Source organism: Prinia subflava, chromosome 3 (assembly GCF_021018805.1).
Source record: "Prinia subflava isolate CZ2003 ecotype Zambia chromosome 3, Cam_Psub_1.2, whole genome shotgun sequence".
Classification (NCBI taxonomy): Eukaryota; Metazoa; Chordata; class Aves; order Passeriformes; family Cisticolidae; genus Prinia; species Prinia subflava.
Genome location: NC_086249.1, coordinates 46,121,114 through 46,142,136, shown reverse-complemented (window position 1 = coordinate 46,142,136; position 21,023 = coordinate 46,121,114). Strand labels below are relative to the sequence as shown.

Below are 21,023 nucleotides of genomic sequence, written 5' to 3'. Positions count from 1 at the left end.
ATTGCCTTCTGACACAGATGCAAGGTGGATACATGAGTAAGATTCCACCAGACCACTGGGTTTATTTTCACTAAAAATCCCCCACGTGACAAGTACACTGCCCTAGCTCATCACCACTGATCTCAAAATTAAATTTATATCACTTCCCATTGTGCATATAGGACTCCTGCTCATGGAAACAAAACTCATGCACTGATCCCTTGCAAGATTATATTCTAAATTATGAATAGGAGTGAGGAAAGCCTGCAGGATCTTTCTCCTGCTGGGAAAGTGCAGATTTTAATACGTTGAACTCTGAAGGAAAAAATAGATCTGGGAGATAAATACTTCAATCCTGGTCCACGTAAAAAAGTTACACCCTGTTACATCACAGGATAAGAAATAGTGAGAAATACTGCTTGTAGGAGAATTTTACCTTGCACCCTGCTCACAATCCAAGTTAAACTGCCTGAGAACGTATCGTTCATGGTTTCTGATCTCTTTCACTAGAAAAGCATCAAGCAACACAGAAAGCCCTTAAAGAATTGAGAAAATTCTCTGGTGTGGTCTACTGGGATAACTTAAGCTGGGGAAATCTGCACACAGTATTATAATTATAGTCATTACAACAGTTCCAGATTTTAAAGCTATTAAAACCCCCCACACAAACATTTCTGACCTAAAACATAATCAGTTATCAGGCTAAAAAGAATGAGAAATTCACCTAACCTGGGGTATCACATCGAGCATCTGGGAAAGCTGTTTCCTTTCTCAGCTGACACCTCGCCTGTTATTATAATCTTCTAAATTATTATAGTCTCTGTAGCTCACATTCTCCTGGCTCAGTCATTCTGACACAGATCACTGCTGCAGGGGTTTTGCAGGGTCAATGTTTCAGGAACAGCAGAAACAACAAGTTATGTGCTGCTCCTGTCCTTCAGCTAATGTCATCTAATGCTCCCCACAGGGAAAATACAGTAAAATAAACCACAGGCCACAGGTCTTACCTTTTTCTTTCTTCTCTCCATTTAGCAATCTCTTCTGGACTATCTAACTTTATTCTTTTAGCACCAGGTGCATGTGCCTAAGGAAAAAGTATTTCACAGGCGTTTAAAAGAGGAAGGAAAAACCCATATATTAAAAAGAAAACATCATTATGTCAGGTATAGTGGTGTCACACTCTTTTCATCTCCAAAACTGGTTAGACTGTACACAGAGATGATAAAATGAATCAATTTAGAAAACTCCATAGTATTTAATGTATTTTCATCTGCAATACTGCCTTGAAACAGATTCTCCTCAGAGATAATACATTTTCTTTCCAGATGAATGAAAGGAAACCACTGAAGAATGAGAATATTTTGGGCCCAGAGGGTTACTTACATTCTTCCAGTGTATCTGAACAATCTTCTCATGTGCACTGAAATTGCAACCTTCTTCTGAGCACTGCAAGATAAGAGGGTGAACTTTAAACATACCAATTTACACAAATTATAAACAAGTTTTTGAGCACACTTGAAATAAACTCAGTGCCAGTTGCCTGTACAGTTTGTTGCATAGGCTATGTAAGCTACTCAGTTTGCTAACAAAGGTGATTGGAAAAACAGCAAGCAGGGATAATGTATTTTTTAATTTCATCTGGTTTTAGAATAACCAGTGTAGGCAATGTATCCAGTAACTGAAGAGAAAGTGAAGTTTACCTAAGATAAAAATTTGCAAGACTCTTCAATTTCAAATTTTGATACTTCCAAATTTTGGTAATTTTCAGTAAAGGAAATTTCTTAAATGTTTCCACACAAAACTGTACGTGCTGTAGTGGTGTCAATGAATTAACTCCTATGACTTTGCAAGAAAAAACAGTTTAAAAGGCTTCAGTAATAAAATCAAAAATACAACTGAAGCCACCCCTACATATAACATTCAGAAAAAAATCCCCCACTAATAATTGACACAGCTCTGGAATCTCTTTCCTATGTTTTCTGTTCAAAGAGTGACTACAGCTAACTGCTTGCTGGGCAGTTAAAAAGAAAAAAATCAAAGTGTGAATAAAAGAAGCCAAATTCACTAACCTGTTTATGCTGTGAAATGTGTTCATCATATTTCTCCTGGTTTTTATAGCCACGGTCACAGGTATCACAGTAATGAGAGAAAACTGGCTCTTTTTTCTTTTTGGTCTTTAAATAAGAAAAAAAAAAGAAGAAGAAATAATCTCAGGATTGCAGTTACAAGATATTCCTGTATTTAGTTAGTCATGAAACACTGTTAGTATTTTTGTTAATAAAGCAGTTATGTGTTTCAAAAGTTCAAAGATAAGCTAATGTAAGACATAAGTTCAAATTACTTATGTTCTAAACAACGTGCCCTGCACTCAGCTCTTCCCACTAACCACCTTTCAGTCAATTATTGCTTCAGCAAACACACCAGCCTGCAGGCACGGACTTCCCCAGGTCTGTGAGGTTTAGGCTAAAGGTCCATGTCTCTTCCCTACCAAGACAGACCATGACTGTTGTCCCATGACACGTTCAACTTCAGAGGGCAGCACAGACCCTGCCTTCTCCCACTACACCCATCAGTGTCATCCAGCTGGCTGGCCTTGACTGTGTAACAGAGCACTAATGCAATTTAGGCAGCTGCACATCACCACAGTAAGGTGACATAAACCTGTGTAAGACTTTGGTTGATATGTATCTTTCAAGAGCTACAGACTGTCACATAATATTTGCTCTCTTCTAAGGGCAGGCATGTTAGATGGGAGAATGGGATCTCTGTGTGTGCCTTGGGCCAAGTACCATGAGACTGACTCCATCACAGAATGGTTTGGGTGGGAAGGGACCTTCCAAGATCATCTGGTTCCAAGCCCCCACCACAGGCAGGGACAATCGATCACTAGATCAGGCTGCTCAAAGCCCCGTTCAATCTGGCCTTCAACACTTGTAGGGATGGGCCAGTCACAGCTCCTCTGGGCAATCTGTGCCAGTATCTCATGCCCTTCGCAGTAAAAAAAGTCTTCCTTATGTCCAATCTAAATCTACTCTGCTTCAGCCTAAACCCATTACTCCTTGTTCTGTACTATAAATAAAGTCTGTCCCTGTCTTTTTCCTAAGTTCCCTTGAAGTACTGAAAGGATGCTGCAGGGTTCTACCTGAAGCCTTCTCTCCTCCAGGCTGAACACCCCCATCCCTCTCAGCCTTCACAGGAGAGGTGCTTCCCGCTCAGTCCCCATCATTTTCCTGGCCCTTTCCCGGACCCACTCCAACACGTACATGTCCCTCTTGCACTGGGGACCCCACTCCATACCTTTGGCTTGTTATTTTCTTCTGGACAATGTTTATTAAAGGCAGCCACTTGCTTGCCCTGCCATTTCTGGGAGAAATTACCATTTCCACCTTCAGAACAAAGAAAAAAAAGATGAGCCATTCACAGATACCGCTGATAAAACACCCCCCTCCTACCTCGGTGGGCAACAGAGAAGGATCTAGGGAAGAGATAAGAGGGTGGCATGACCAACATGCTCGGAGGAGAGTCCTGCAGCCCCAAGTGTCCAGGACAGCCCCGGGGGCCCTGCCAGGGCGGGATGGGAAGGAGCGCACGGGCCCGAGAGACGCTTCTGCCCTGCCCCTGCCCCTCACCAGCGTGCGGGCCCTGCGGTCGCGCTCCGTAGGCCGGCGGGAACCAGGCGGCAGGAGAGGTGTAGCTGTGCGGGGGAAGGAAGCTCTCGGCCTGCGGGTGGCTCTGAGCCGCCGGGTAGCCCTCGGCGGGCTGGGGGTAGCCCTCGGGCTGCGAGTAGCTCTCGGCGGGAGGGATGCTCTGGGCGGGATCCGAGTAGCTCTCAGCGGGCGGGTAGCTGTCGGCGGGTTGCGAGTAGGACTCGGCGGGCTGGGAGTAGCTCTTGGGCTGCGAGTAGGTGTCGGCGGCCGCGTAGGTGCCGTCGGGAGGCGGGTAGGGCACGGGGGCAGCCCAGAAGCTCGTGTCCCAGGAGGGCGGCGGGCAGAAGAAGGGTGGGGGCATGCCCGGCGGAGGCAGCCCCGGCGGAGGCGGCGGGTACCAGGAGAAGGGGTTCATGTCGGGCCCACAGAGGCCGCTCAGGTGCAGACCCCCTCCGCGATACGCTCGCACCACCACGTGGGGCCCTCCGGCGGCGGCCGCTGAACGCGTCACGTCCGGGCTGAGCTGGGTGAACCCTCCCTGCCCGCCTTCCCGGCGGGCGCGGCGTCATCCGGGAGCGCCGCAGGGGCGGGAGCAGGCAGGCGGAGCGGGCCGGGGAGAGCGGCCGGGCCGCCCCCGCCATGGCCCGCCAGCTCATCGGCCCCGCGCTGCCGCCCGGCTTCCCGCGCCGCGCCGAGGCCGAGCCGGGCGAGGACTTCAGCCAGGGTGAGAGCACAGGGACGCGCCGGCGGGGGGGTAGCGGCGCTCTGCGGCCCTTATGCCACAGCGCGGGGTGCTCCGTGGGCCGGAGAGCGGGCCTGCAGCCCGTGTTCCATAGCGTGAGATGCTCTGTGAGTGGGCTAGAGCGGTTCTGCAGCCCGTGTTCCCCAGCGCGGGGTGCTCCGTGGGCGGGAGAGCGGCGCTCCGCAGCCCAGCGCGGGGTGCGCACCGCCAGTGCGGCACCTGGATGGAGCTGAGCTTCCCGGGAGGGTTACTGCACTGACTTTTCCAGGGGAAAAAAAAAAAAAGCGCGCTATATGCGATGGAATACTACAGATATGAAACGCTCTAAAGCTCGTTTTAGAAAAATACTGCTCTGAGCCACTTACTTTTGTCCTACTCAAGTCCTGCGTGCGCTTTGAAGCCTGTGCTCTTCAGCAGCTCCAGGTGTGAAATTAGTGGGTAGCAAAGAAGAAGGCTGGGCCTGTGCAGCGTGCTTTCCTTTGCCAAGCAGAACCACTTCAGCCGTGGTTTTCCAGGTAGTGTACCTCAGGATGTGGGGCTGTGGTGTCTCGCCTGGCAGGGTCTCTCTCTCATGCTGAGAGCCGTCACATCAGAAGTGGGATTCCAGCGAGACCCGCTGACTGCCAGGCTGGCTCTTCTGCAGTGGCCTCAGTTCCCCCACTAAAATTCTTGCATGTCCTCTATCAGTAATATCTCTGGAAGCAGCACTTTGAGCGTTTGCACTCCGTGCCTTTAACCCGGGTTCAAGGCACTGGCACATCTATTCTGTTTCTAGCAGCGTGTCAGTGACCATTCGGTTACTCCAAAGAAAGCAGTTCTGATGCGAAAGGTTTGTTGTGCTTGTCTGCTCTCTAATTCTTTAATCCAGAAGAGGGAGCAATAGCAAGAGGGACAAAGCTGCTGCATTAGCTGACGCCATGGCAACATCAAGCTCTGCGTTTGGGTCTCGGCTTTGTGCAGAAGCCCTGACTACACTAGCCGGTGCTGCCTTTCCTGGCCATGTCTGCGTTAATGGTTTATTCACTCTCCATCAACACACTGCTGCATGCTGCCAGTATCTGTATCGTGTGTGAACAAAACAAGTTGAACTTATCTTAGGCCACGGGTTTGTGACATCGGGTGTTTCGGCAGTGTCTACTCTACGTTACTCAGCTGAGTTTGTCCCCTCTTTGTCCCAGTGTAAATCAGTTCCATGGTATTACAGCTGCACTGGCAACTGATCCAAGATCTGCTTGGAAATTCCTGTGTGAAGTGGGTGAAGGAATTTATTTGCCTTTGAAAGCAAACAAACAAACAAAACCCCCAAACTCCAGCTACAGGCAGGTTGTTCGTTTTTATAATTTTCACAAACTTTTCCTGACTTTGACTTACAGCAGCTAAGAGTCCCTGCTCACCCCATGAGGCAGACTGCTGCAGTGCAGAGGAAGAAAGCAGAGCAAGTACTTTGGCATAACACATTTTGCTGTACTGAACTGCAGCTCCATCTGGAGCCCTGCACCTGGAGTGACAAAAATCACACAGTGGGGCTGCCACCAGCACCTTCTGTGCTTCTGTGCTCAAATGGGCCTAGAATTTGTTCTGTAACAATTTCCCTTGTGTTTTCTAACTATTTTAAGAGATGCTTCACCTTTTAAAGCTGAACAGCTTTTGCAATATTTTTTCTTTTGTAGTATTTAGTATATCACTGATATTTGAGCTGCTCGTTGCATTTCTTGAACAGCACTTGGTTTTTTTTTTTAGTTTTTTCTAGTTTTCCATAGTTTCTGTCTCCCAACAGCAACAATGTAGGACTTTGAGCAGCCTGTGGCAGAGAACACTCTCAGGCATAAGAGAAGGCTCTCATACAGAAATAGGAGAGTGATCATGTATGATTATGATTAGATTTATTGCTAATACATTCCTTCTGGAGGCAATCCACCTGGGAGCTGTCTGCAGCCTTGGGAGACTACTTGGCCAAGTTTCCATCAGCATTTTATACCCTTGTGGAGGCTGATGTGCACCACAGTCAGTAGCAAATATCTCAGCCCCCTTGAGCCCCACTCCCACCACCCCTCTGGATATAAGCATCCAGACAGTTTCTCCCACAATACCCATTGGTGTTCTTACCATGGACAAACCACATTGCCCATGGACTACCTCTGGTGTCAGAGAAGTGATGATAATAATACTACTGTGACCCTTAATCAGGGACAGGATGGAAGCAAATGGTAGCTGGACAGACCCAAAAGCTCATCCCTGGTAAATCCTTTACCTTCTTCAGCTTTTCCAACCCATGGGATGCACGCATTTCTTGATTCTTCACTTCATGGCAATGCTTTGAAGCTGGACTAACTGTGCTCCTGCTGGAAGAATCATACTTCCTTTGGCCCATTTGTCCCTGTCCTTGTACCAGCAGGAGAGAAGTGCGAGGGAATGGCTAAAAATAACCAGAGACGCAGAAGGGAGTTTTGTCTGTTTGAGCATTGAGGCCACATTTGTTAAAATACAGGTGTGTTGATACGTCTGGATTGATCTACCACTATGCTGGAGCTGCAAGGCCTTGTCTGTCCTTGAGAGCTTCCCAGTACATGTCTGATGGTGTGGTAGATTGCCTAGAATCCCCAAATACAGCAGAAATAACCCTAGCAAAACAAAACAAAAAGTAACTTTTAATTTGGTTTCTGAATTGAATTGACTTAATTTTCAGGCAGATAGTCACCAGAGCCAGCTCATTAGTAGGATGGTCACTTCTAGTAGCTGTGAAACTTTCACTTCAGTCTCACTTGGTCCTTTTTCTCTCCTCACCATCCCCAAAAGTTTCTTCTCTTGCTTTTTTATCCCATTGTCCTGGTCTGAGTTGTTCTAAGCTCTGATTACTTCGTCACTTTCCTGTTGCTCTGTCTTTGCTATATACATTTATCCTCCGCACCTCATTAGGCTTAGTTTCCTGACTCTTTGAGCTGCCGTTCCTCCTTTTGTCTGTATTTTTCCACTTTTCCATGGCTTTTGGGGAATTTCACAGACTTATGATTAGATCTTGGCTTCCCTCCTCATGCTTTTCTTTCTTTGCTCCCAGAATTTACCCTTAGAAATTTGCATTCCTACATTTCTGCTCTTTCTTGTGGCTCCCCAAACCATCCTGATTCATAACTGTATCTTTGCCTGTGCTGATTGTTAGTCTCAGTAAGTACCATGATCATATTAATTTTTAATCCCAGGTCTCTTTCCCCTCCATTTCTTTTCACCATGTCCAGTAACTTTTTCTTCCTCAGGCTTTAAATGCCATTTTCCCTTCATTAGTCAGTCTCTGTCTCTATTTAATTTCTGGTTGTCCTGCTTAGGCTGCAGTTCTACGAACAAACAGTTCTTTCAGGGCAGGGTTGTGGTTTGCAGTGCTATTTTTATGCCTTTTGAGTTTTCTGATCCAGATTATTGCATAGCCCATACAAACAGTTTTGCCAACATAACCGAGAGGAATTGTGATAAAAGCATGTGTGTTAGCCCTGGTGTTGAGCATGCCAGTGGGGGACCAGTCTCGTCCCTTAAATAGTTTTGGTTTTACTAGTTCTGTGCAGCTCACAAAACTACTCCTAATTTCTCTCTTCCTCTCTTTTATCAGACTCATCAAATTGTATGTGAGTTTGTACCTTCCATTCCAAGTCTTTTCTTCTGCATTTAGAGAAAATTAAGTCTGCCTGCATGATGTCAGGCTGCCAGGTGGCTGGAGAAAGCGGCTGTGCAGGTTTTGTCTGGGTTTTAAGTGCTTTTATTCAAGTGGTGCTTTTCATAATGAAAGACGAGACTTGTTGATAGCAGTTTTTGTTCCTACTTATCATTTATCTGTTTGTTTCCTTTCATCTTGAAATTATTTTACCTTCATAGGCAAGGGTGTTGTGTTTGGGTATTTTTGAGAGAAGTGGTTTGTTGGTTGATTTTTTTCCTTGCTAGTTCTGAAATGGATTTTTCTGTCCCAGTTAAAATCTTTTCCATTAAAACAGGGAAAAAAGAAGTGGCAGATCTGCCTGGATGTTTTGTACCTAGTGGATTGTCCTTGTGTCTTGTGCTAAAGATGATTAAAAGCTTTGTGAAGCTCACTCGAAGGATGTGATTTCTGCCTAGCCTTTGTCAGCTAACAGGGGAACCATAATGTGCATCGGGTTGTATTTTGTACTATCAAAAAGTTGTAGTTCTTCAACTGGAGATCTAATTTCCTGGTACCATTTATCTTTTCATCTGACCCTTGACTATTCATAAAGGGAACAATGTCTACTCCTCACTGAAACACCTCTCTGTCCTGCAGGTCTTGTACTCAGTGCTTGAGCTATTAAGAGGAGGAATGATGTCTGTGTCTCAGGATGCTAAATCATCAGCAGAATCAAATCTCCATTACATGGGAATGTGGGCTGTTTGTACTGTGTTTGTATTAATAGGTGCCTTGCCCTGGTTTGGGAAGGCCTCTTACCTTGGGACCGTTGCTGGTTTTTGCTTGCTCCAGCTGTCTCCTTGTTGATGGAGCCTGTGAGGGTATCTGTGTTAAGGGTCTTCTTTGAGGGGCATCTGCTGTTAGGGTCAATGGCTAAGCTGCTTCTGGACCCACTGCACATGGTATCATAGCCAAATCTAGGAAGATCAGTGTCTGCTGGTGGGCACAGTGCCAGAAACAGCTCAGGCCTGTTAGCAGTGTTAGTGTCTGAATTTTAATTTTGCTGAGATATAACCCCAGAGGGTGAAGGTTTGAGTGAAACGTGAGATCTCCATCCAATACCCTGGCCTTCTGACAGCAACAGTTCTTTGAATTCCTTCTCTGAATGCCTAAATCATCCCTTTTTCAGCAGAGTACTTAAATCTGTCCCTGCTATTCACATTTAGCTGAACTAGAAATAACCTGAATCATTAAACCATTCCTAAAGCAGGCTGGCAATTAATTTAATACTTTATGGTCATAAATGCTCCCATTTAAGAATTTATGGTCTCCCACGCTGTGTATGTACAGAGATGTGTTCCTTCACTAGTAAGCTTCAAATGCTTTATTAAAGGTGGTAGTTTCTTTTAAATATACTGTTTTATGCCACATACATTGTACATTAGCTGTTCTATAAAACAGGGCTTTCTAGTCTGTTCCAAAAGGTGCTAATGTAGTAACAGATTAGTAAAGTCCTAAGTCAGAACAGTTCAGGGTAGGTTGTTGATGGAAATACGGTGCTGAAAGAAGTAACATCTAGAAGTTTGTTTAGATACCTTCTCTAAATGCTAGAGAGAGCAGTGAGTGAATAAACTTAATTCCAAGTAAATATGTATTTTGGAAATGCCGTCATAGATCATACTCATTTGAAAAATTTAGTAGGTATCCTTATTAAACCTGTCTAATAGGAGGTTCCCTGCCCATGGCAGGGAGATTGGAGCTAGATAATCTTTAGGGTCCCTTCCAATCCAAACCATTCTGTGATTTTGTCATCCCAAATAACTCTGGATGTTCAGTTGCAGGACCAGCTCTGCCTCCAGACTACAAAAGCAGCTGTAGCTCAGAATCTCCTGACAGCGATGACGACTCAGAATCTCTTCCTCTACCCAGAGACACAAGCAGAGATTCTGAAGAGGAGACAGAAGAAGATCCAGCACCCAAGTGAGTATGCTTTTGTGCTATTTGTATATTTACAAATTGTATTGCACATGTAATGTGTCTAACTTACGAAAAAGGAACAGTGTTGTATAAAAAAAGGTAAACTCTGTACCTGTGTAAAACTTTGGATCATAAGTTCTGCATGTTCTTCAGGGCCAAGAACGTTCATTCAGCTGACCTGTTCAATACCCTTTGGTGGAATTAAGTCATTTGGGGCAGTCAGATCTCTGCACTTAGATGTTTTATTTTAGTTCTGCAAATTTGCGTGTTTATGCTAAGGACAGACACCACTTACCATTTACATAAGTATTTGGTACTTGAGTTTTGCCCTAGTTTTGGTATACTAGATCTCTAAGAGAGGCCATAAGGCCTGTTTATGGACATGAATTTATGCATTCAATTCAGTCAACTCTAATGAAAAAACCTGAATTGTTTAGCAAGTAACAGGAGTCTGCAGATACTCTCATTTTTTGGGTTGATTACTCACAATTGCTGTGTTAAGAATTTGTGTATGTTTGCTCTGAGCCTTGTATAATATACTTGAAGGCCATTATGACATCTTAACGACTGCTAGAGTAATTATTATTCAATTTTTTTCTTGTTTTCTTAGTCAATAGTTTTTCAGCTAATTAGAATTGAACAGGAAAAATACTACTCAAAATGCAGACAGTGTATAAAAATGGAGAAAGAAGTGTACTGAATTTTAAATTACTTTGTGACTAGAAAATGGTATTTCAACATTATACTAAATTTCTTTCTACAGCAAAAGCATTCTTAATGTTGTTTTTTAAGGTTTTTTTCTTTTTTTAAATGTCACTACATTTTTGAAGTGAATCTTATACTCCTAATTTTTAATTGCTTCAAATAATTTTGGATCCTTTTGCACTGTTTCCTTGGTAACAGCGGGATATTTCGTACAGAAGACCCTATGATGCAATTTTATGTAGGTTTTTTTTTCCTTTTTAAAATGCAGATAATTGCTATGCATGTCAAGGTAATTATTAAGTGAAATCTGTATTTGCAGAAAGCCAAAAAGAATTCCTGAAGATGACGATGATGATGGCTTTTTTGGGCCAGCTCTTCCTCCTGGGTTTAAAAGACAGGATGATTCTCCAGAGAGGTAATTAAAATGGAATTATATTCAGATTCTTTTCCTTAAAACACAATTACTTTAGATTAAATATTTTGTATCACTATTACAGAACATTTCAGATGTGCACTTGAGATTCAGATGATGAGAGTTAATGCTTCCTCCATGTTCTGAGAAAAAGAACATCATTCCATTGAAACAGTACACAGCTCTCCTAGACCAGGTTGGAAGGAGAGTAAAAGAACTAATGTAAATTTTTCTGAGATGTATTTTGGATGTCAAATTTCCTCCATTTCTTTTGATAGGTCTCAGATCAGCAGAGAAAAAATAAATTACACAAGGACCCATAGTTCTGTAGTTCATTCTGGTCTGTGAGGGACTGGGGCAGTTACCTTGTGTGTGGTGCAATATCATGTCCTTTGCTAATGCATCAAGGATTACTGTTTATATGTCTCCAGGTACAAAACTACTCTGAACACTGTAGGTTTCTACAAAAGAGTCTGTCAGGTCTACAGAAATAAGCATTATTTATGGTCTCTCCCTTAGAAAGCTTTCCATTTGATTGTTTACAGTTATAAAATACTTTCCCTCCACATATATTGTATGGATTTTCTATACAGAACTCAACAGTGTCTCACAGCCTTTTAGTCTTTACATCAATCTGTGCACTCCTTTCTATAATGTGAAATTAGAGACCGTAGTGAAATTGGTGCTTCCAAGGGGACACTTCCTGATGAGAAGAGTCTCTTGATCACTTTTATCTTCCCCAGAGCAATAGGGAGTTGGTAGATAAAATAACACTTGCTTGTGAGGTATGAGTTTTCAGTTCCAGGGATTGACTCAATCTGCTGTTGAGCTGTGTGTGTAATATACCATCTCAAAAGAAATTTCAAAGATTTTTTTTTTAGTTTGTATAGATTTTTGTGATGCTTGGCAGCATAAAATTTATGTAACTAAGCAAGAATTTATACAATTAAGGTTATTTGGAAGTATCTTTCTTGTGTACATTTGGTTACCCTTTGCTGTAATCAAAAAACCCTTTTGTAGTTGTGAGTGTCATGCTCAGTGGGATCATTTGGTGCTTTGATGGTACCATAAACATTTTCTTTTCTTTTTTTTGTCTTCTGTATGACGAAGTATTATTTTAATTATAAAATTTAGCAGGTCATTAAAAACAATATATTCTCTATTAAAAAAATAAATGCTTGAAACTTCTAATATCAGCAGAGGTAGCCTTCTTGCTTTCTTGATTTTTGACACGAATACTCATGGTAAAATGGAAGAGGAAGGGGCCATTCACTCAAGAGTTGGACTCGATGACCCCTGTGGGTCCCTTCTAGCTCAGAATAGTCTGTGATTCTGTGACATTGAGGGAAGAGTCTGCTCTGTGTCTGTGATAGATTAGAGCCGTAGAAGGCACTTGGCACTTGCTCTACTGTTTTTTCCTACCTCACCGTACAATTGCTCCTGGCACACACTGGGAAAGCAGATTGAGGAGAGCTGTTTTGCACGCAGCCTGATTGCCTGAATAGGTGGGAACGGTGTGATGTGTGGGAAGAGCCGTGTCTGTCCTCCACCCCCGCACACCTGGGGCTCTGGGAGGCGTGTGAGCCGTGCGGGGCACAGACACGACGCTGTGTCTGCCTGCTGCCTTGCCCCTAAGCCTTGAGCAGATTGCCAGCTGCCAACCCAGCCATCAATAATTGAAACAAATGCAGCTCGTTTGTTTCACTGTATGGACAGGCTGTTTATCAGTTCTGTGTGACATACTCATTCTTTTATAAAGCTTTTGTTCTCTTACATCTTTTCCAGACTTGTCAAAGCAACATGTTCATGATTAGGGGCAGCTTGTGTGGCAATCTGCAGCTTGTTGAAAATGGTTTGAATCATTCCAGCGTAAAATATATATGTGAAAAGATTTCCTTCAATTTTGAAGATTATATTACTGTTTATCAGTGTTAGGCAGAAGTGCAGCACTCATAAATGTTTCTGAAGTGTTCACACATCGAGGTAAAGAGTTAGGGTGATCTTGTAACATAAATTTTTTTACATCAGAAGAATGCTGAAACACCCATCTTGAAATATGCATTAGCAAGGACTTCCAAGTCCAACAACAGGAGAATGTTCCTTGCCATATATGAAGTGCAGTAGTCTTTAAGTTAAAGCTTAGTCCATACGTTTAGGGGGTATTTTTGAACATGTATAGGTACTGAAGTTGCCTACAGCAGTAAAATGTGTTTACCAGGTTATTATTAGAGTCAGTATATTGTCAGAGTTAAAATATTACTGGTTTTTAGATTCAGTTCACCTGTTCAGAGAACCTTTGGACATCCAGGAAGCTGTTGAGGGTCATGTCACCTGTGTACTGCTGAGGAAAGACTGAAGAGATGTTCATGTGGGGGAGAAATAAAAGCATAAGAACACGAAAGCATAGGAAGGATGACTATGAGAAATACTTTTCTATTCCCTAAAGAGACTTTGAGTTGTGACAGAATCAAGACAAGAGCATTTGAGATTGGTTCTTTTTCACAGGTTGCACAGCCCATAACAGAGATGGTAGTATATGTTTTATATTTTTTTTATAGTTTGGTTAATTTGTCTCTCCATGCAGAATAAAGGTACTTGTATGCTAAAACAAAGGTTTTTTTAGCTGTATCTATGTAAGTTTAAACTCTCTGAATTACATTAGGAATTTAAAACATGGTCTTAATAAGAAAGTAGTCAGAAAGGAAGGAAGATAAAACTGCAGCAGGTAGGTGGGGGTGGAACTTCAAAATTAACCCAGTCTTTTTGCCTAGTTTAAAGTCTCACCAATGTCCTTGTCCTGGCCTGAGGTCATGTATTTATTGTTCATGTCTGTATATCTGTGTTTGGTTCTTCAGCAAGAATTTGTGTCTTTTATTTCCCCTCTTCAAAGCCTGACAGTAATATCACTACAGCAGGGCTGTACTTAATTAGATTACGTGGAATTGAGTAAAGGCCATAATTAACAAATTCAATTCAGGTATTGTTACTTTTGATAACCTAAAGCTCACAACTGAAGGTCATAATAAACAAAGTTAAGTTGGAAGGATACTGTCACTTGGTTATGTCTTCAGGTGATAGCTGTTTGGGTTTTTAACTAGTTTTTATTAGCTATAAAGAATATTATGGTGGATTATTAAGAGGAACCCTCATTCAAAAGACTTTCAATTCAGGAAGCACAGTTTCTTTGAGCACAGTTTGTAGTATTCTTTTCATCACTGAAAAGAGATTCCCACCTTTCTGTGTTTGTGGAGACAACTGAGTTACATTGCTTGCAGAGCTGCTGCTTAAAAACAAATCAGTGAGGTTACCTGGACTCACAATACTTTTCTTCTCTCTTTCCCACTCCAAGGTAAAATAAAATCAGAGCAGTTCACTGTTTCTGCTTATCAAAGGACAGTGAAACTGAGGTGCAAGATAAGAAGAAGAAAATTGGATTTGTTGATTGAGAATGAGTGTATATTTGTCTTATCACCTTTCATTGCTCTTGAATCTGGTGAAGGAAGCTAGGGAAGAAAAAAGTGGATTTCCTTGACTACATGCTGCAAACTTCCTGGGTTTTTTGCATAAAACCTGTCTGCACAGGTCCTCATGGAAAATGGAGACATTCTTATTCATTTCTACAGTATGTGTGCACAGGGGCACACTTGGTTTGGGGAGGAAAGAAAGTCATGCTTCTCATCAATGTTTGATTTTTATTATTATATTGATCTGTTACATTTTCCCCCCTCAACTGAAAACCAAGACTTCTTTTTTCTTTTTTTTCCTGCTGTCAAGGCCTATTATAGGTCCTGCATTACCACCTGGCTTTAGGAAACCTTCAGAGGACACCAGGAGTAGCAGATGTTTCATAGGACCGTCTGTTCCATCAGAATCCCGTCCCCAGGTTTGTGAAAAGGGAAGCCTTTTATTTTAGTACAAGCTATCCGAAATGGTTAAACAAGCAGCAGCCTGAAAGAGACTACCAGACATACTTCTCAGGATGACAGTTTAATTTTGGACCAGAAAGTGTCTGGCATGTTTTTGCTGGAGTCCAATACTGGGGCATAAATAAGCCTTAAAAAAAAAAAAAAGAGAGAAATCCAACAGACTGGTCTGGTTTGTTGTGCTTTTGCTGTTAAATAGATGGTGCACTCACTGAACACAACCAATCTTGGCATCCTAAACTGCAGGTAGAAAACACATCTTCACCTCCTTAAAGATGTTTACTGGTGGCTGCAACCTTTAAATAAGCTTATCCAAAAGAATACAATCAAGGATGTCATTACAGTGTCACTAAATTGTTCTCAGCAATTTTGCAGGACTATACTTGTAATTGGGAGTGAGGTGCAGGACAGTGACTCTGACACACCTTTTTGGTTCAAGTTTGTTTGACTTTTCTGGTCATGTTAGGTAAAAACTAGGTAGAAGTTCTGTGGTCTGCCATCCCTGGTTGCAAAATAATGCATGTGCTAGTGAAGAACATTCAGGAACAAGATGTGTGATAAAATACAGCTACGGGGAAGATTGAACTCCCTAGACATGGGCTTCCAGTACCATTCTGAGGGATCCAAGTTGCCTGTGGAAGGGCCTGGCAGGTAGGGAGTAGCACTTCTAGAGAAGGTTGTACCCTTCTTGAGCAGGAGGTCACCAGGCAGGTGGCCCTAAGGCATGAACAATGGTGCTGATACCAGTGCTTAGGCAAGTGAATGTCTCTCATGCTATGATAAACTGAATATGAACTCCTTGGGAGAATTAATGTGAACTCCCTGACACTATGGGAGATGCTAGACACCCTAGGAAGGAAGGATGCAAAGGCTGCTCTGAAACTTCCCTTTTCTGTTAGCAGTTGCAAAGCATATAATTCTCCAGCCTCCTACGGTGAGTGGTGTTGTAATTCATCGTGCAGAAAGATTATCTGACATTTCTGAGGTACTCATCGTCTTATAACGCCAAATAACGATTAAGCAATTTATCATAGTGACAGATCTCTTGAGGCAGAGATGTCAAACCTGGTCTGCTTTTATATTTTGCAAACAATAAAGTCTTTTCTCATAAATACATCTTCTAGAATCAGCTTTTTTACAGGTATTACAGAACTTAGCTCTTTTCTCTTCCTAGTAATTATCTTTTTATTACCTCTTCCTAATAATACTCCTTCTTATTTTTGAATATGAGTAATTTCTTGTTGGATTTTAAAATTATTTCATTATTTTGTCTTCAAGTACATCTTTAGAAGCGTGCTGACTCTTCACTTTGCTTTAGTGACTCTAATGACTCACCACCTTGTGTGTTCTCAAGCAATGCTTTGTGCTTCTTGGCTGCACAGCCTTGTCATCCTACTCCCATTGTCTTATCACGCACAGTCAGACTGTAGCAAAATCTTTGCACTTCCGTAGATATTGGGCACCTTAGCTTTGCTCCCAGGGCACTGTAGCATCACCATTTTCTGTCTAGTTTTGCATCCATCCACATCTGTACTGTTTTTACTTGGAGGGAGGCACCAGTGAGCTTTCTGTACAAGCCCTGGCAAGTAGGAAAATTTTTATTGGCATCTAGTCCCTAATAAACTTCCTTTTTTAGCCCTTCTCCAAAAAATTGTTTAGAATGTGATGTCAGAGTCATGGAATCTGGAAGCTGGAAAAGACTTCCAGGATCATTGAGTCCAGCCTTTAACCCATCACCACCTTGTCAACTAGACCATGGCACTAAGGGCCACAGTAGTCATTTTCTGAACACTTCCAGGAATGGTGGCTCCACCACCTCCTTGGCAGCCTGTTCTAATGCTTGATAACCCTTGCAGTGAAGAAATTCTTCCTGAAGGGATCCAAGAGGGATCAAAGAAGTGAGTGACAGAGCCAAGGGATTAGTTGGAGATGCTGTACACGCAGGGGTGTAGTGCCGTGCATGCCACTGGTACCCTACCTCACACTTTGATCTTTCAGGCATCCTTACAGAATCTGAGCTCGAGACAGCTCTTGCAGCGTGAAATTGTGATCCTTATTAGGGAAATGCATCCAAATGTTGCTAGTGATGGTAAAGCCCAAAATATGGAAGTACTATGTTTGTGTGTTCCAAATTTACCCACGGCCACAGAGGCTGCGTGGCTGCATGCAGAGCAATGTAAAGTAGCAGGGCTTTGTGTGCTGCCACTGGCTTTACCAGCAGTCCTGCCTCAGACAAGAGATGCTGCTTTTGGCAAAATGGAGATGAAGTATCTGTGTTCAAATGCTAGAACAAGTCTAATCTTGAGTTGTAATCCAGGGTTTTGTTGTCTGAGAGATGCAATGTATTAGCTTTATATGCTCTTCTAGACTAAATCATTCTAATTCTGTAAAGCTAAAGTGTTTCTTGATTCCCTTAACACTGTGTTTGAAAGAAATGTTTTATTTTTGGAAGCTGACAGATAGTAGCGAGGACGAAGATAATTTTATAGGCCCAATGCCTGCAAAAGGACCGGTGGAGTCTGATGTGGCTAAAGAGTTTGAACGCAGAGCTCAGAGAATGAAAGAAAAGCTCACTTCAGCAGACAGCGTAAGTTGGATTTCTAAATTTTGTTGCTGGAGTGTATTTGGCTTTGTCTTTGCCTGTTTCTATGTAAACCTGGTTGCAATTCTACTTGGGATGCTACGTGTTTGCAGGTGTTAACACAAAGGAAAAAATCTCTGGAAGCCGAGAGATTCAGACAGTAATTTTTGATTGTGCTTTTTTCACTCTTCCCTCCACCCCTACTTCTTTTGCAAAGGATGAATCCAAACAAGTTACCCGGGAATCATGGATGACAGAGCTTCCACCTGAGTTGAAAAGCTTTGGATTTGGCCCAAGAACATTCAAGAGACGAACTGATGACAAATCAGGTGATAGGTCTATTTGGACTGATACTCCAGCTGACAGAGAGAGAAAAGCCAAGGTGAGCATTTATTTATTCATTCATATACACTTGCAGGCAGTAGGTGTTACTGATGTTCTGTGAAAACAAAGTAAAGATACTGTGGGTTGTTCAGTGAAATTTTCTTTCCCAGATCTTTCTTTGTTATCAAAATTTACTAATTCAGGCTTACAGATAAAGGCAATGAAGTAACAACGTTAAATATCATTGATATGCATTTATTTCTGCTCCCTTTTTGCAGTAGTCAGATATTCTGTATCAGCTCATTGACTTTACAATTAGCATGTCCAGTTTCTTCTTCTATCAAGCTGAGCAGAAAATACCTGATGGCCTCTATCATGGCCTATACCCTCCATATTTAATTAAAGTAGATACAGATTTTCTTGCTTTTTACTTCAGACATTCTGATTACTATCGCATGTGATTTTCTTCTACTCATCAGGAAAGAGAAGAGGCAAAAAAGTTAAGCAGTAAGGATAATGAAGAAATGGTATTATCTGAGAGAGACAAGAGGCTTACTGAGCAGGTGGCTTCATACAATGTAAGTGTAATTACAAAATACTTCCTCTATTTCCTTTAGTTCTTCATTCTTCTTCTGGTTCTCATTTCTAGTGCTGCTAGTTTCCATGGTGATGCCACTACAGTTTTCCCTTTTAGTGCCCAAACCTATTGCTTTTTTAAGACATTAGAACACTTGGCATTAATGTCAACAAGAGCAGGATTGGGTCCTCTGCAAAGTGACAGAATTTGGGTTTGTGTATGTTGCCTGTTTTAGGTGGTGCTTTCCTTCAATCATCCTCATATCAGGACATGGTTGCTGGGGCTGTAATTCAAATATTAGTTTGCTTCACCCAATTACTGACATCCCAAGGATAAAACAATAGTGCAGGTTTAACTTTTAGGCCAGCATGTGAACTAACCTAGAAGAGGCTTGATGGGCAAAGCAGGTCACTGCATTAATTACTGTCTGTCATTAATTACATTAACTACTCATTGCAGTAACTTCATTACATGTAGTTTTTCTCAGTGTCTACAGGAGCAGATAATGTTCACAGACAGATGTTGGTTACTAGAAATCTGAACTCCATGGCAAACTTCCTCTCACTTTTCTGTCTGTCACCCCTGTCCCTCGGAGTGTGTAGACCACTGCCTGCCTTACAGCTCTTACTTCCAGTTCTTCCTGTTGTATGGCCTGAACTCTTCTGGAAGGCAGTCTTGTCTCTTGAGAGCACAGTTAACTTAAGAATCATATCTTTGGCTTATTTTACATGTTTATTTGGCACTACTTATAATTTATTTGTAGTGCATTAAATCATATGTTTCTCCTGACTTAAAGACTTGCAAGTCCAGAGCTATTAGCATTCTGTGTTAAGGTTCTTCTTTAGTGTCTGTTCCACTGTGACTATGAATATAGTAGAATAATTTTCATGTAAAACTATGGGTTTTGTTCTCTGCCATTGCTGGAATAAAACATACACAGGCCTTTGGTGTTCCTAAGATTCATGGAGTTGTCTAAAAGTTCAAGAACAATGTTTCTTGGGGTTTTTTTGTTGTTCTTTTTTTTTTGTTAAATCAGCTCTTTTCTGATTTTCAGCTGGTTGTTGTGGGTATTTTTCTGTAAAGTTTTTTTCCTCTATTCTTTCCTATTTCTTTCTCCACTGACATTACTGAGGATACTTCACTAGAGCAGATTTCATTCTTAAAGTAGTTTCTTCTTTTGCATGTCGCTGATGCGACATGCATTCTCTGCTGCAATTTTGTCAATACTGACACAGTTACATCATGAATAAGTATTGTCTGTTTTCCATGAGAATTGTTTCTTAACTCATGCATAAGCTATTATTTGCATGTGTGATGCAGTAAGTGTTTGCACAGGAAGTGAAGGAAAATCATGAGAAAACAGAGCTGCTCAACTTTTGCACTTTTTGATGAGAGAATTGGTTTCAATACGCAAATGCTCTGTATCTGAGTAAGTGAGGGGCCTCATGGTCTTGTGAGAGCTAACAGTGCTCCTGTGTGAAATCAGTAGAAGTTTAATGTTGTGTTTGAGCTGGATCATGCTGTCTAAGAAATGAAGATAAAGCCCTTGAGCAGGCAAAACACATGCTCCAGCTCAAATCTGTGACTTCGTCCTGTGGGCTTTCAACAGATGATCCAAAGTTAGGAGCACACGTTTAAAAACCCACTGTAGTGCATGAAAGATGAAAAGGGTGTCCAGCTTGTTCCTGCCCCTAGCAGTGACCAAATCCAGGTGCTTAGGGGATGAGTATAAGAAACTAGGCCTATACTTCGAGGTATTTCTTTTGACATGGTGTCTTCATTCTGCCAATAATGTCAGAGCAATTTCTTTTGCAATATGTTTATAATTTATCTGCATTGTCTGTAGAGATTTAACAACATCATGGCTAGGTACAACAGTGAATTTTTACTATTTTAGCCTAGACAAGATTGCTCACACTTTCTACTTGTATGCTAAATTTATCATTCTGTTATATCCAGTTACTAAGTTGTTTTCTTTTTCTGGAATTTTTAGTCTTCCTGACTTCAGTCTTTCCATTTGGATTTTTTGCATGTTGTTGTTGATAATTCTTTAATACTTTACTTCCTCTTCCTCCTCATTTTTTCCAGGAGTCAAAGAGGTCAGAGTCTCTCATGGACATCCACCAGAAAAAGCTGAAGAGCAAAGCATCTGAAGAAAGGAGCAAACCCCAGGAAAGAAGGCCGTTTGACCGAGAGCAGGATCTCAAAGTCAATCGCTTCGATGAAGCACAAAAGAAAGCTCTTATAAGAAAATCCAGAGATCTGAATAGCAAATTTGAGCACAGTAAAGGCAACATGTTTTTATAAGATGACAGCATTAAGCTTTTTTGAAGTGAAGTCATTTAAAATTTGAAAACTTAATTTTTTGTAAGTATTTTTCTGTAAATACATGTATGCAAAATAAATATCCTGATGTTTAGCTATTTTTCCTTGTCTGTAAATACTCTCTTAGGGAGGATCATCTGTACTAAAACTAAACTAGTAAAAGAAAGTCCTGGTATGTAAAAAGAAATAATAAATTTGTTACTTTAAAA

General features: G+C 41.8%; 2 protein-coding genes across 2 annotated transcripts in view; one reads left to right on the top strand and one right to left on the bottom strand.

Moving 5' to 3' along the window:
* The window catches only part of NUFIP1 (nuclear FMR1 interacting protein 1), a 21,055-nt gene extending 16,773 nt beyond the window's left edge, over positions 1-4,282 (bottom strand). The window contains 7 exon segments of the mRNA XM_063392136.1: positions 987-1,063; positions 1,363-1,425; positions 2,049-2,153; positions 3,277-3,365; positions 3,609-4,076; positions 4,079-4,111; positions 4,114-4,282. Coding sequence (XP_063248206.1) covers positions 987-1,063; positions 1,363-1,425; positions 2,049-2,153; positions 3,277-3,365; positions 3,609-4,076; positions 4,079-4,111; positions 4,114-4,282 — 1,004 coding nt within the window.
* Positions 4,217-21,023, top strand: GPALPP1 (GPALPP motifs containing 1). Its single transcript, XM_063392137.1, has 8 exons — positions 4,217-4,350; positions 9,826-9,970; positions 10,992-11,087; positions 14,859-14,967; positions 17,460-17,594; positions 17,806-17,970; positions 18,392-18,490; positions 20,578-21,023. The coding sequence occupies exons 1-8, from the start codon at positions 4,266-4,268 to the stop codon at positions 20,794-20,796; spliced, it is 1,053 nt and encodes a 350-aa protein (XP_063248207.1). The 5' UTR covers positions 4,217-4,265; the 3' UTR covers positions 20,797-21,023.